Genomic DNA, 16143 nt, shown 5'->3' with positions numbered 1-16143 from the left:
TTTATTGTTTGTATTTTTCAACTTTGCTGTTTTTTTTTTTTTTAGTTTTAGGCTTTTATCCTGTTTTATTCTAGCGTTTAGCGCCAGTGTTTCCTCATGGAGGGGCCTCTGCGCTGGGAGATGTTGCTGGTGGCCTTCTCATAGGGTCGTCCTCCTGGAGGCTCCTTAGCCCTGGGAGGATGCGGGGGCTCTGCACCAGACGTAGAGTCTATCCTGGTCAATCTGGGCCAGGGGTGTCTCTGTGCTCGTGGCGCTCCGCGTGGCCCGTCATTCTTCTCAGGGTGGATGAGATCCCCGTGAGTGCCTTTTTACTCATATGGTTTCTCTGTGCCTTGTCATTTTTAACATGGTTTCTCAAGTTGTTTGTTTGTGTGTGTGTGTGTGTGTGGGGGTGTGTGCGTATGTGTGTGCGTGTGCATGCGTGTGCGTGCGTGGGGGTGGGTGTGTGCGTGTTTGTGAGCACAGGTGTGTTTGTGAGTATTTATATCTGTGTATGCGAGGGAGTAGAGAACGGCTCTTCTTTTTACGTTGCATTTTGGATGTCTTAATTCCACAGGACTTGGGGTTGCATTTCCAAGTATGAAAAGTGCAAAGCGCATGCTCGCATTCCATTTCGCACCCCCATTGAGACGCTTGACATATGGTCGCTCTACAATGTTGTATGGAGCTCACCTGATAGTTAATCTGGATGAGTTGGATGAATATGGAGAGCGGCAGGCACAGGAGCAGGTCGCCCACGATCACCCAGCCGGTGCCTCGAGTGCAGTGCCTGCGAACAGGCGGGACGAACCTCTTCCACGAATCTTCCTCACAGTAAACTGCACACAGGCAGAATGATGATCAAGTGTACAAAATCTGGTACATAAATATTAAGTTTCAGAGTTCTCACCCTTTATTTCACAATTTGTGTTATTGGAAATTTCCATCATGGCCTCATCCTCTTCCCCGGACAATGACGGATCCAAATCCTTCAAGGTGACGTCGTCGTCTACGTCATTGTCGTCGTCGTTGTCCATTCTTATTGGTGGCTCTTGGACAACCGCTGGAGCGTCTTGAGGGTTGGCCAGCCAGGAGGGTTTTGGTCCCATCGGGTGGTCGTAGATGACATACCAAAGGAAGGTGTGTAAAAGGCGCAGGCGGTGCATCTTGGGCTGGAATCCAAGAGTCTTGCCTAGTCCTCGAACTGGAAGAATGAAAAATGTCTTTCAGCAAGTTGCCAAACTCTGCCGTCATGTTACAGCAACACATCAGGATGGAAAGCCTATTTTTTTGTAATTTGGCAGTGCCCGACTTAGGATGGTTCCAATTTGGGAAACAGAAGTTCAGTTTGTATGGAATGGTATGGTGTCCAAACAAGGCAGTTTCAGAATAAGACACAGCAGACTTCCTGTGACCTTCCCAGCAATGCATCTTGGAAATTTTTCTGTCACGCTACTCATGATAGAAATTTGCTGGGCGCTCCCTTTTTTTTTCTAGTATGGCTTTTGGAGACTTTTTGAAGGGTCTAATCAAGATTGAGATCCATCCATTATCTGTACCGCCCATCGGCGTAAGGGTCGCGGGGATGCTGGAGCCTATCCCATCTCTGTTCGGGCAGCAGACGGGGGACACCCTGAACTGGTTTCCAGCCAATCACAGGGCACACATAGACGAACAACCATTCGTGCTCACGTTCATATCTTGGGGCAATTTAGAGTGTCTAATCAACCTGCCATTCATGTTTTTGGGAATGTGGGAGGAAACCGGAGTACCCGGGGGAAACCCACGCAGGCACGGGGAGAACATGCAAACGCCACACAGGATGGCCGGAGCTGGAATCAAACCCGCGACCTCTGTGCTGTGAGGCCATCGTGCTAACCAGTCGTCCACCGTGCCACCCCAAGATTGAGATACGGATTAAATTTCATGTTGCTCAGTGAAACTGTCGTTGTAGGCTGAATACTTTTGAAAATTCCTGAGGATATTACTGAGCCAAAATGGCTGTTTTATCATAATTGTCAAATTTCTTATTTCTTTTCGGATGACTGTTTCGGGATGACTTCATTTTTGAGCGTTTTCGTGGGTCTATTCCTGATAGTTATGCCTTTCAATTTGTTGTTGCTGACTGAAAATGTCTAGGGAGGCTAAACGTTCATTGTGAGATTGTGGAGTTTTGAGTTTTACGTTTTACAGCAAATATTCAAAACTGGCCGCTGTGCTCAGCCAACACGTAATGACAAATATGGTTACAATTTATTGTTACACATCTGTCTAGAATACATGGCTCAAATTTGGTGGCAATCGGACTCAATCTTGTGAACAGATTTGCTTGGGCCATTCTGAATAAAATGGCCAATTCAAAACCAAACAGTTTTTGGGAGAAATTTTCATGGCTCTAGTCATGATAGACATGTCTAATAAATGCTCCTAATTAAACTGGTTTCAAGGGGCTGAATTGTCATTGTGTGAAGGACCCATAAAAATGATCATAGGATCTTCACTCACCTGGGGTGGGCTTGAATGTTCCATCCTCTACTGAGTGTTGCTCCTTAATTTCGGCGAAGCTCTTGAAACTCTTACTGGGCTCTTCGTTTTCCACTTTGAGGCTGCTCTCTTTGCTCCCTGCCTGCTGGCTGCAATGACGGAAGAGTTACTACTCTCGAATGGCAAAACTGTCGCTACATACAACCACCCCGAATTCATCTAAATGGCTGCTCACCATTTGGAAGTGCTGGAGCTTGTGATTTTGAAGCGGACCTGATCAATGCTTGCGCTCACCAGCTCGTCATTAGGCTGGACAGACGGATGAACAAGCAGTTCCACCTAGAAAAACACAACTATATTATAATTCTATATAGATATATATTATATATACATATATGGTGATATAACCTGAAATTCCTCGTTAGTTGGAATTAACCCATTAATACTCCCTAAATAAATATCCGAATACACATTTTATACTTCATATTAATAAAATCATATTAATTTGAAAAAATACTGTATTTAAGACTGCTGAGAAATGGGGTTTCCGTGTGTTGACATTACACTATAAATGCAACTTTGATCAGTCTGGTGTGTGAAAATTATTACGTTCCCAAAGTGATTCGCATGCGCACAAGAGATGACGTCACTCACAACGAAGTGTTTGCGAAAGTAAATGTGGTCCAACGTGCCGGGGGGCATTTCTGCAGTGGAGCGATTGGATAGGAGGTAGAAATACAGAGTTAAATTAAATTAAATTAAATTAAAATATTAAGTTAATACTGTTACTCAAAACAACAAGCAGATTCCATCTCCCAGATGCCAGCACTCTAACTCCGCCCACGCGGAGCGCATTTTGGGCTCCGGATGATGTAAATGAGGGATCCTTGCGAGCAGGTCGTTTGGCTGCATTTTCCAGACTATAAGTCGCTCCGGAGTATAAGTCGAAACAGCCCAAAAAATGCATAATGAGGCAGAAAATAAACATATATAAGTCGTACTGGAGTATAAGGCGCATTTTATGCTGGGAATTTGTTTTACGAAATACTAGGTCATAAACAGACATTTCATCTTTGAAAGCAAGTCACAAAATTGATAAAATAAAAAAAGAACAGGCTGCATAGGTGGAAGATAAACTAACATAATGAAGGTTAAAAAAATAAACATGAACAGAAAAGGTGTCAAGAGTTCATGTTAATGTTTGTGAGACACCACCATCCGTGCCCTTGGCAACTAATTGAGTGTGAAGACATACCGTGAGCTTCCGCAGAGCGTTGTTCCAGCAGGAACTTGTCTATTATTCATTTTGTTTTCTTCATCGCAGTAAAAGTTGCCTCTGCTTTTTGCCATTTTGTAACAAGTTTCTCATTCATTCTAAACTTTTGCTCTGCTGCTTGATTACGGTTTTCCGCTGCAAATTTCACTACTTGCAGAATATGATTCTTTTCAGGGGCATTTGTGTCCAGTCGGTTGTCTGTATGAGCATGAGATATTGGTGCATAAGTATAGAGTGCCCTCTCGTGGCTGTCTGTGAAATTATATTTTTTTCACTTCTTCGCAATGAGTAGGAGATATCTGTGCACAAGTCAGCGTGCACTCTTGTGGCTGTCTGTGAAATTGATGGGTCTTTTTTTCATGTATGAGTCGCTCCAGCTCCAAAGTATAAAAAAGTGTGACTTATAGTCTGTAAAATACGGTATGGATTTTTACTGCTGACATCGATCTTAAGTCTAACACAATAAAAGTTCTCCCTGTCATCATTGTCAGAGTCAGTCACTGCCGGTCTGTCCCTCAGATACAATGCCAGCTTTCGTGAAAACTTGAACAGCAGTGCAAGCTGACACATTAAGTTCACAGTCGCTTGATCACACAATGCCGATGTAGGCAAGTCACAACTCAACATACGTACGATAACGGTGTTACAAACTATCAGCCAACATCAACTGAACAGCATACTAGCAAACAATGAAACAAACAAAACAAGGAACAAAGAAATACAAGAACACAAAACATGTATCTCTCCTGCCATTCATATCTGACAGTCTGTCTTATCATTGATGCTTCCAATAGCATCAATGATAAAAGACTTCATCGTGCACAGCGGCCCTTTTATAAACCTTTCTTCCGCACGTACTGCTCTGTTGTCAACTGACTCCCGTCCCAAACCGTCACCAACAGCGGGTACACTGGGTCAGTCCAGTGTAGCACTCATGAAAGTCACACAACATGTACAGAGTTTTGGAACTCAGTCCACACATAAGGCGCTCTGCATTATAGGCCCACCCGTCCATTTGGGAGAAAATCTGGGACTTTTAGGTACGCCCTATGGTCGTGAAAATACAGTAAGTGTCAATGTTTGGTCATTCCTGGGCTCCTTTAAAATAAATAAAATCTTTTTTGTGTGGCATACCTTCCTGCTGATGCTGTCCTGTACGACTGTGGTGGTAAACCTCTTGAGCAGTCCTTCTTTGGACAGAGTCTGGACGAGGCGCGCTGTGGTCTTCTTGCAGCACTTGCCGGAGAGTCCCTGTTGCCTCTCTTCGTCGTTGATCAGCTTTTGCAGCCTGGAAAAAAAGAGAGAGGAGAGCATCATCATCATTTTCCACGAAATGGAGGGCCACCATTCAACATGCGACTGACTGGTAAAGGCCGTCGATGACTTTGAGCTTGTGCACGGCCTCAATGATGAGGTTCTTCCTCCTGAGCATGCGGTACGTTTCAGTGAATCTGTGTTTGCTGTTGGCGAACTGGTGAAAAGGAGTCCCGTGGTTAACTTCCACATTGACGATGCATTTGAAACTGAAAATCAACAAAAAAGGACACAAACCAGCTGCTTGTCAAGTTTATCCACCACCATAATGTCCTTTGCTGGGTTCGCTGCAGTCTGTTCCTCATCCTGGCATGGAGGCAATGTTACTTTATCCTTCTCTTCCTCCTCGACAGAAGCTCGCTCTGAAAGAAGAAAAAAACGTTGGTGGGCTGCCATTAAGCAAAGAAAAAAGCTGCAATGATCAGTGAAATCACTCAAAAGTGACACAAATAAGCCATAAAAATTCACCGTATTTTCACAACCATCGACCTCGCTAACTTTTTAGCAAGGCAGACTGTCAGCAGCACTCTCTTCCGATCTGCTGCGCAATTGGCAGTGGATCGTAAACAAAAGATTTGATTGGCTCAAATCAGTGACGCCTTTTCCGTATTCACTAGAATTGCAGCGCCAACGTTTGCGAATGCGCCCTGAAAAAAAATTCATCATAGATTGGCCATGGGTCCGGTCCGAACTATCCCGCGGTCCGGCGGTCCGCCATTTGGTGATGCCTGCCCTAGGGGCTGTTAAGGGAACATTTTAGCACATCCTGCTGGTTAAAGTCTGCCACTGCTGTGCGCAGAATTGACTATGAGAAATAAATTTTGTGAAGGTCTATTTTGGAGATGGTTTGAGTTAGAACAGACCAGTATGTATGTGCAGGAGAAAGCTGGACAAAAGGGCAGCTGTCCACAATATCGTAGTCTGTCTTATCATTCATGTTATTGCAAGCAAGAAACATCACAGGTTTAAAAAACAGAAAAAAAACACACTGCCCAAAGTACACCACTCACGTCTCTCGAAACAGGCTGAGGCTGATAGGCTCCCAGAATGCATTCCGTACACTTTTTGTGTTATTCTTATTTCTTTTTTGGGATATAAATGGCATGAGAGATGCATGTATTGTGTTAATTGTATTTATTTGTTTCTTTGTTTGCTTGTATGCTGTTCAGTGATAGTTTGGGTTTTGATTTTAAACCGTGACTCTAAGGCAGCTGTGAGGTGAGGTTGCCAAAACACTCCATCCATCTGCTCCTGGTCCGGCCCCTCTGTCAAATTTTAGAACCCATTGTGGCCTGCCAATCAAAAGGTTTGCCCACCCCTGCTCTTAGGAGTGTAGTGACTAGTGACATCCCTCCCCTGACATTGGTATGACGTGTTGTCATGAGTGCTCCTATAGCATTTATGATATGCCATTGACAATGTAAGCCAAATATTAAAGCTGGCAAGCTAGTGCCTCATAGCGCGGCGCACTCAAAGTATGTGAAATACAGAAATAGCACCAACTGACACTGCGCCCTTTGATACGGCTCGTCTTTTGGCTGTGAAAATACGGTACTAAAAATCAGCTGACGAAATTTACACAAAGATTCATCTTCGTGGCTCAGCAGATTTATTTTTACAAAAATTCAGTTTTGTTTGAGAAAGCCTTTATCATCTTGAGATTTCATTTTACTCAGCATAGATTAAAAGGCACTGTGCGCCCCGTACGGTGACATTATACTGGCCAAATTCCACTGGCTCCCAGTCCACCTGAGATGTGCTTTTGAATTGTTTTTGATTTTTGTTTCTTTTTTTTACTTACTCATAAAATATTATATTGCTCGTCATTGTCTTTTGTTGCTAAATCATTGGTGTCTTATGTTACATCCAAGCCTTACGCTTACAACATGCTGGTCTTTCAGTGACTCAGAGAGCTAAAAAGATGTCAGTAGGTCAGAGAGAATTCTCTTTTGAGAAGACGGTACTTCCGAATGAATAGCTACAGAATTTAGAGCGGCTACCTCGCTTGAAACGTTTCAATCTCGACTTAAGACTTTATCTACTACACTGAATTTTTGCCTGTTTTACTGCCTCTTTGCTATGTGGCTAAAGCTTACCTGACATGCTGACAGGCTCTACATCTGGTACCGCTGGAGTTGGAGCAGCTTCTGCGATGGCCACCTGAGACTTCTTCGCAGCCTTTCCAATTGATTTCTTCCCGCCATTAGTTGGCAAATCTAAATTCAAATCATCGTCTCCCCCTTGTACCTCTTCGCTCGCTACTCTGCTCTTCTTGGGAGTTTTCCGTGGTTGTTTGCAGGTGGCAGGGGGACAACGGGAGGTCTTGTGGGTACTCGTCAACATGGGCGAGAACGAGGCGGATGAGTGGAAAAGCTTCTTGCGTTGCTTTTCTTTTGAAAGGAGCTGCAGGTCGTCACTTCTACCCACGCTCCTAAGAAAGATGTAATTAAGCGTCACAGAAAGCGTTTCCCCATTTCACGCGGACAATCAAAACGCCAAGCGTACCTGTGGCTGATGAACTTTGTGACCCTCTGCCGGCCTTTGTCCACCATGAAGCCCTGCAAGGCGGAAGAGATGTCACATTTGGACACTTGATTAATGTTGCACTTAGACAAGCGATTGATATACTTTCCTAAAAAGAAGAACCACCTGAAGCGTCATTTCTTTAAAAATAAAAGCAACTATTGATGATCCAAATTCCTCAATAAGCAGTGAGTATCCAATCACAAAACATGTTCATCAGCTTCAGCGTAAGGCCAGCAAGAAGGCTCACTATAACCAACTTGTAATCTGATTGGCTATTGCAACTGTCTATCAACTCCTAAACTCATTGACTTTGACAAAAGAGATGCCCGCACAATTGTATCTGAAGGCCTCAGAAAGAGTAGTGCGTGCTACTGGTATTGTGAAATCTGCCTGGCAACACGAGCTAGCTGAATTCTGATTGGCTAAAAACTCTAACCTAAAAATTCAACACTCGGATATAATATGACATCAATGTGAAGAATATGATCATGATTTCTTCATTTTGTTAGGCCAGCAGAGAAGGCCTTGACGGCTCACCACGGAGTTGCACCAGTATAGCAATTTTTTGAAAGACGGATTACGTGTACGATAGGAAGGGATGTCATAAATTGTGAACGTCTTACGGACATGCTTACAATTTTGTCCTGTCTTGCAGAGTTGTTTTTGGTAGGCATTTTAGATTCCGTCTTAGTCTTTTGGACAAAAATGGTTATTAGTTTTCGTTTGATTTAGTCATTCCTATTAGTCTAGTTTTAGTCGACGAAAACTCAAAAAGGTTTTAGGTTAGTTTTAGTTGACGGAAACTCCAAAAAAGGTTTTAGTCTAGTTTTCGTAAATTTATCCGACGAAAACTCAAAAAGATTTTAGTCCATTTCAGTTAAAAATGGGCATACAAGGTTTCCACCCAATAGCAAAGACTGCTATGGATTATGTATAACAAACAGATAAAGTGGTAACAGTGGAATCAATGCTCATAGCTCCAAAATAAGCCGAGAACCAAAACATTTTATTTGACAACTGTTGTGGCTTTATTTCATTTAAAGCAACATGAAAGAAAAAACGTTTTAACAATATAGACTTGTAGTCGACTTGTTCTAGTACAGTAGCCCAAGCACAAAATCTATTAAACATATGTCTTCTTTACTTGTAACAGCTTGCTGTTATCTGAACAAAGAAGCCTACCGAGTGTCCCTGTCCCGATGGTGCGGCAAAGCAAAGCGTGTCAGTGTGAGTGTGAGCCCAGACAAATGACCGCAGACGTGTTTGTGTTTTGTTGTGCGGGTGTGTGAGACGCGTGTAGTCTGCGTGCTGTCCGGGTGGTGGGCGTGCCCAAAGAAAGATAGGTTGCACTCGCACTGCAATTCTTTGAAAGACGGCTGTACTATACGAAGGGGTGTCATTAAAATTTGACCGTCTGAAGGACCACACGCTAACAATTCCCTCCTGTCTCGTCTGGTCAACAAAAACTTATGTGCGTCACGTCATGTTTTCGTCATCAAAGAGCAACGTTTAGCTGGTCATCGTCTCGTTATCGTTGTGAAAAATAATCGTTATTAACGTAAAGACCAACTTTTGTTGTTTCAGATCCTAAAAACTCTTTTGGGATTGGAGACCCCTCAAACCCTTTTGACCAGGGTAAATGAATAGCCCTAGTAAAAATGTCTTACCTTGATAATGCCGTCCCTCTCCATCTTCCTCCAGAGCATGCGAGCCTCCAGCTTGCCGACGTTCATCCCGGACGCAATGCCCGATTGAGGGATTCCCTTGGTGCCACACGATACAACTGCATCAACAAAAGCTAAATCAAACAACAACAGTAACAACAAAGCCAGACCAGTATATCGATGAAATGTACCCAGCTGGTACGCCTGTGACAAAAGGTCCTTCTCCATGATCCTGCCCACAGGGGGCAGAGCTGTACTCTTGTCGCCCTCGTCGTCATCATCATCGTCCTCATTGTCTTCATCCTCCTTCCATTCGTCCGCCGCGGTATCGACCTTGCCTGCGTATGGCTTGACAAGCTTCAAGCAGCGGACATGCACTTTGTTACCTGCAGTGGTTGAAAAAAGGTTACAGTGCTAAAGAAAATCTTGCTCTCCCTCTCTCTCTCTATCACTCTCTCTCGATCGCTATCGCTCTCTCACTCCCCTTCATTTATATATATTCATTCATTCATTTATATATATATATATATATATATATTCATATAATGTGCGATTAACTACGAGTTAACTTTGAAAAAATGCGATTAATTATGATTATTTTAATCGCCTAACAGCACTAATATATATATATAATCATAATTAATCACATTTTTTCAAAGTTAACTCGTAGTTAATCGCACATTATATGAATTGTAAAAAAAAAAAAGTCCTTTTATACATTGTAAAAGAAATCCCTCCCATTTTTTGTATATTATGTATATAATTCAATATTTTATTGAATTACAATACCTTTCATATATGAGAATTGATTTTTATGTTTTTTGCAAATAATTTTTTTTTAATTGAAAAAAAAAAGCATTGGATTTGACTCACACAAACAAAGTCACACAAAACAGCACCTCAACAGCCTTTCGAAGGGATCAAATTGGAGTCATATAAGAAATATAAAATGCCAACAAAGTACAAAAGAAATGGGTCAAAATAATGGGCTGTCCCACCGAGGTAGTTGTGGTTACTGAGAGAAGTCCAGTAATCACCGGTGAGCGCGACTGCTTCCGCCTTCTCCGCTGCCGGCAAGTTTAAATGCGGGTTGCAATGGTGTATCTCGAGGACAATTCGTAAGTGCAGTCGTTGGACGCAAAGCGAAGTATTTTAACCAGACCTTCGTCCTCCACGATGCTAACACGCAGAGCCCACCCACTTAGCTATGGCTTCGGCGAGTCTCTTTTTAGTTGATCCATCCATCGGTTTCTGTCGTAAATTATCCATGGATGCCTGGGTTTGACAAGGGGGCTGGAGAATTGGCATCAGCGGTGTGCTTGGCCATCAAATGATGTTTTAAACTGGACGTGCCGCGATGGTAGTTCAGTGCACGATATGCGCAATACACACAAATGACTTTGCTCTTATCAATGACACCATTAGGTAACTTTGGAAAAAAAAAACTTGCTGTTCAGAATTGAATTTGCGTCATTTTTACCACTTGCCATGATGCTTTTGGTTCTACAAACCGGCAAAAACTCCGCAGAGCAAGCCCATGCAGGCGCGTTCTAAATTTTGCGTGCTTGATGTTTTTTTCCGGTCTCGCAAGCGTCAGCGCTTCGACATAGGACTACATTGTTTATTAGGCCAAGATGAGTCTTAATCGCTCGTTAAAAAAATTTACGCCGTTAAAACGGGGTTGGATTAATCCTAATAATAACGTGTTTCTTTGACACTGATTAAGGGCTATACAAATAAAATTCACTTGACTTGACTACCTTTTCTGGTACGCACAGGTTTTCCCTCCTCATCCAAGTCTTCCAGAGGCACGCTGCAGTATTCCACCAAATTGTTGTCTCGCATGCACCGAAACACACGCTTGCACATTGCCTCCGGCAAATTCTACAGAACAACAATATTCATTAGAAGCAAGGGAACAACCAGGAAATAGAACCAAAAGAGAAAAAAAATAAACAAATCAAATATGCCAACCAGGTGCTCTCGGATGGTGACCATTGCAGCCAACTGGCGTGGCAACTTCTGAAGGATCTTGGACACAAACTCCATCAGTATATCGTACTTGGACCTCCTGCAAGGATGCAACAGAACCGTTTTTTTATCAATTACATTTACGTCGTAAAATTACAGTAGACATTGTTTTGTCTTTTAGTTTCATGTAAAAGTGACTTCAAATGAGCCAATGAGAACTTACGTGGGCTAACTCAATTTTTGAGTGACAATTGTTGATCATCTTTCATTAAAGATTGATAGAGGTGACGAATGATTGGACGTAGAGCAAAATTGAACCACATTTTTTTGGTCTAGTTTGTTTCTTTTCTATAAGGAAACGGAATTGACAGTGACTGGCACTGAACCTACGTAATCTAGTTCTCCATTTTAAAAAATTCATAACTTTAGAAGGAAATAATATTTTAGCGCAAAAAAGTTAAGAGTTGCAAGTTGCATTTTACAAGAAATTGGTCAGAATTGTTACAAAAAAAAGTTGAACAAAAAATTTACTTATTGTACGAGGAAAAGTTAATTATACTTGGAAAAGGGAGGAAAAAATAGTTGTAATTTTACGAGAGAAAAATGACATTTAACACAAATAAGTCACAATTTGATGAAAAAATATATTTTTGAGAAAAAGGGATGCATTTATGGATTATGGATTTATGAGGATGAATTAAAGTAATTTTACATGTACAAATTCAAAGTGGAAAAAAGTTCTAATTTTAAATTTTAAGTCTTAACTCAAAAAGAAAAAAGTTTGATTTTTCAATGAAGTTTTAATTTGGGGGAGCTGTGACTCAACAATATTAGTTAAAGTTTTGACAAGAAGACAAATCATAATTTCACAAGGACGCGTTACTCTACAAGAAACATATTGCAATTGTACAAGGCGAAACGTGTTCATTAACAAGAATGAAGGCATGATTTACTTTTTTTTTTTTCATTTTACGTAATTTGAGTAGACATGATGTAAACAAACCTGATGACGTGGAAGCGTTTGAGCAAGAGGAGGATGGAGCTTTGCCCCTGTCCTGAACTGGAGCGTTTGGAGCAGCAGGCCTGGGGGCACACCAGCCGATGGCGGAGCAAAGGCTTCCTGATGTAGTGCAACTTCCGCGAGTCCACCCTGACCACAGGGACACGCACAGAAAGACACACATCAGATGGTGTGCCTGACAGTGAATTTGAATGTACATGTGTAGCTGTTTGTCTGTTCGTGAATGTGTGAGTCGACTTGCGCACGCGTGTGGGTGCGCATGCATGTGTACTTGAAAGAGGACTTGTGCAGGTCACTCTGCAGCTCCCCCTGCCAACGTGCCCGTCCCACCCGCTCCAGCATGCAGTAGGTATCGTCCGCCAGTTTGGTGTCAGGGTCACTCTCGCTGCCGAAGAGAGCGCGTAAACGGCACGCTTGTGACGCCACTGCCACCAGCTTCCTGCCGTACCTGCAGCGTGGAAGACCATAGGTTGACCCTTTGGATGACAAGCTGACAGTATGGTGAGGTGGCACCTTTTTAAAACCTCGTCCAGGCTGACGGGTGAGGGGGAGCGGAGGCGCGCCGTGATGTCAGTCCTTTGCCGTAAAGTGGCGCACGAGCCCTGTAAGCCGTCCTTGTCGTCTGAGACGATATGCACCGGGTATACATCCTTCTGCTCTTCAACCTCGTTCTCTTCTTCAGACAGGTTAAACCTGACACATGCATCTCATTACAAATTTCAACAACATCAACAAGTTTGTTTGTTTTTTTCTTATTCATTATAGAAAATTAGATAGAAGGTTGAACCACTTTGTCGACCAGTCAACTTCACTACGCCGCATAAGCTTTTCAATTTTGAATTTGAAGTCGACTAGTTGCTTATCGCTAAAATGCTTCGTGGAGCAGCTAAATGTCGGGCCAACAAAGCGATAGTTTCTGTACAGTTAGTTTAATTAGTTTTGAAGAGGTGCTTCGTGAGTTATTCATTTTTGAAAATGAGTTGGTTCAGTTTTTCTTAGATTTATTTATTTATTTGTTTACATCTAGAGTATTTGACGAGAGAAAGAAAAACAAGGTCACTAAGTATTGTGTATTAAAGTAAACTACAATTCCGACTGTTGAACCTTCTTTGTTCTGAACAGACGAACAGTAATATTGAAATAAATACATTTAAAATAAATCCCAAGGCTCTTGTACGCCACATGGAAAGCGCTTTGTTACAGCTCTAGCTGTTACGAAATGCACTATATGAATAAACGTGTACAAATTGTGTTCAAATATCTGCTGCAAAAACCACAGGAATCAAATGCAAACCATTATCATGTCAATGGCGTTTTGCAGTGTACGCTGTAGTTGTTTTGGAAGAAAGCAAGACAGCCAAAGTCGAAAGGCAAAACATTTTAATATTCTTTGAGAGGTCTTGCCACGGAGGTATTCAATCAATCGATATGTTCAAAAAGAGATTGTTGATTTGCTTTGTTTGCTTTGAGAAGAGGCGAGAGTTGTGGTAGGACAACACGTGACGAATTCATCATGACAGCACATGAGTTCACAATGAAGCATTTGGCGGTTCCTGGCAACAATTACATACCTATTTGCTATTCCATCCATCCATCCATTCATTATCTGTACCGATTCTCCTCACTAGGGTTGCACGGGGTGCTGGAGCCTATCCCAGCTTTCATTGGGCAGAAGGTGGGGTACACCCTGAACCGGTTGCCAGCCAATTGCAGGGCACACAGAGACGAACAACCATCAGCGCTCACAATCATACCTAGGGGCAATTCAGAGTGTTCAATCCACCTGCCATGCATGTTTTTGGGAATCTGGAAGGAAACCGGAATGAACAGAGGAGGCCCAAGGAGAACGCCACACAGGAAGGCGGGAGCGGGAATCGAACTCGCAATCTCCACATTGTGAGGCCATCGTGCTAACCAGTCAGGCCACCGTATTTGCTACTCCCTCTTCTTTAATCTCAAAGGGGTAATCACGTTTTGAAGACGTGTATGACAAGTTGAACGGAGCCGCGGTGGATCCCACAAGAATCCTTTCACGAGTGCATTAAGTTATGGACAGAAGGCTGTTAAATTGAGTTCGACCCCGCGGGGGGCGGGTTACTTTAGAAGCGAGTTTGGATTTTAAATATATCTTTTGTGACGTCATTTATGGAATTTTTCTCACAGACCACGTATGAGCACTAAAAAGACAATGTTAGCATAGATCAGTGAGCCCACCTGTCGAACAGCACCACATCATCTCTTCCAGCGGGCAGCAGGTAGAACGTCAAGTCGCTGTTGGCCACCAGCGACCTCCAGACGAACTCCTTGGTGCTGTCGTCCAGCTTGAGTGGGAACATGGGCTTTCTATCCCCCAGTCGTATCCATAGAGTGGGGATCGTGATTCCGTCCAGTCCCTCCAAAGCCACTTCATCCTCCACCATGCTCAGCGGATCCATTGCTAACTACAACAACTCGTCGTGTCAGCTAACTAGCATGTCATACGCGGTAAAAATAAAATTTAAATAAATGAAAAAAACGAGCCTGTGTTCGTTCACTTTAATTGACTTTGAAATAAAAACAGACGTTTACCACTCGGTTTAGGGCGAAGCTAACTCTCTAATATAGAGTTTATATTCCAAATGGAGCGTCCGTGTGTATCAACTTTGAAGCCACAACAACAACGCATGGTACAATACCGCCACAAGACGGCGTCCGAGTCCCACTCTGTAGTGGGTAGTTCTTCTGATGTCCTTTTGACCGACGCTAAGGACATCACCGCCATCTATTGGCGGAGTCGATTGACTACTTTAACAAAATCCCTTTAGGACACATTTTCTTTCGAGATCGTTAAATGATTCCTTGCATATGTAACATTAAAAAAGTTTTTAATTACTTTTGGTCAAACGTTTTTTTAATACAGTAAGAATTTAATTTAAAAAAGAATTTAATACAGTAAAATAAATAGTTCTGCACCAAATACCCAGAAAATATGTCCAATAAATGGCTAGTTAGTTCATCAACATCATTGGTTGATTACGAATTCCACGCCACGATTTGTCATATTAGGAATAAATATTTTTTCATTGTATAATAATTTAATGTTTACATGAAGAAAAAAATGCTGTTCTCCAGCATCTTTATAAAGACAGTGTCCTTCGGAATCTCAGTAGAAACCCAAACTAGCGTACAGCCGGGTTCATTGCATAAATTACCGGGACTATTCTAAAAGCAGCTAAAAATGTAATAACTGAACGTGAAACTGAATTAATCAAGAAAAGATCATAAGGTGGATTTATTTCGTTTTTAGAGTTTTAAAAAGCTTTAGATTCATTTGAACATACCTTTATTTTAAAAACGTTAGGTCTTTTTATTTTGGGGAGACGTTTATAGAAATAATTGGAATGCTTTATGAAGGAATTAATACTTCAGTTATCTTTGGTCATGGCACTTCACCAAAGTTTGACATTAAGAGTGGAATCCAACTGGGTTGTGGGAGCTCAGTGTTATTGTTTATAACGGTTGCTGAGTTGAAATGTCATCTATTTTCATTTAAAAAAAAAATAGGGTTAGGGGGCTGACGCTAATAGGGGAGAAAATTGTGGATTATACTACAATATTTCTGGAGAATGTGGATCAAGTTCTACGTTGATTTTTTTTTTCTCAAATGCTTCAGTTTTACAACTCAACTTGAAAAACAAAGAGATTTAGACATTACATAATTGCCAATTCCAATCGGTGTGTATTATAAAGGTATAAAAGAAAGTCAAATGCATGGGAATTATTATTTATATGGACAAAATTGAAGTTGATGGGAGAACTGAATATTTGTGAAACTGAGGATAAATGTAATCTATTTTAGACAGCTGGCTACAAAGATTTTTGGAAAATTTTAGTTTACAAAAAAAGCCTCAAGAGTAATCTAAGAACAA

General features: G+C 41.9%; 1 protein-coding gene across 1 annotated transcript in view; it reads right to left on the bottom strand.

Moving 5' to 3' along the window:
• gtf3c1 (general transcription factor IIIC subunit 1) overlaps positions 1-14913 on the bottom strand; it is a 28869-nt gene extending 13956 nt beyond the window's left edge. Inside the window, exons 1-17 of the mRNA XM_088303585.1 lie at positions 14450-14913; positions 12749-12928; positions 12507-12683; positions 12218-12364; positions 11218-11314; positions 11004-11127; positions 9435-9629; positions 9247-9362; positions 7559-7611; positions 7150-7484; positions 5291-5415; positions 5104-5210; positions 4874-5027; positions 2699-2802; positions 2485-2612; positions 890-1183; positions 673-818 (exon numbers count right to left, since the gene is read on the bottom strand). Of these exons, the coding sequence (XP_088159711.1) occupies positions 673-818; positions 890-1183; positions 2485-2612; positions 2699-2802; positions 4874-5027; positions 5104-5210; positions 5291-5415; positions 7150-7484; positions 7559-7611; positions 9247-9362; positions 9435-9629; positions 11004-11127; positions 11218-11314; positions 12218-12364; positions 12507-12683; positions 12749-12928; positions 14450-14670 (2703 nt within the window). The 5' untranslated portion in view covers positions 14671-14913. The remainder of the gene's footprint in view (positions 1-672; positions 819-889; positions 1184-2484; positions 2613-2698; positions 2803-4873; positions 5028-5103; positions 5211-5290; positions 5416-7149; positions 7485-7558; positions 7612-9246; positions 9363-9434; positions 9630-11003; positions 11128-11217; positions 11315-12217; positions 12365-12506; positions 12684-12748; positions 12929-14449) is intronic.
• Between the last annotated feature and the right edge of the window lie 1230 nt (positions 14914-16143).

The sequence above is a fragment of the Idiotropiscis lumnitzeri genome, chromosome 8 (assembly GCF_059441095.1).
Source record: "Idiotropiscis lumnitzeri isolate Australia: NSW breed Sydney's pygmy pipehorse chromosome 8, RoL_Ilum_1.0, whole genome shotgun sequence".
In the NCBI taxonomy this organism is placed as follows: Eukaryota; Metazoa; Chordata; class Actinopteri; order Syngnathiformes; family Syngnathidae; genus Idiotropiscis; species Idiotropiscis lumnitzeri.
This window is presented reverse-complemented; position numbering and strand designations above follow the sequence as displayed.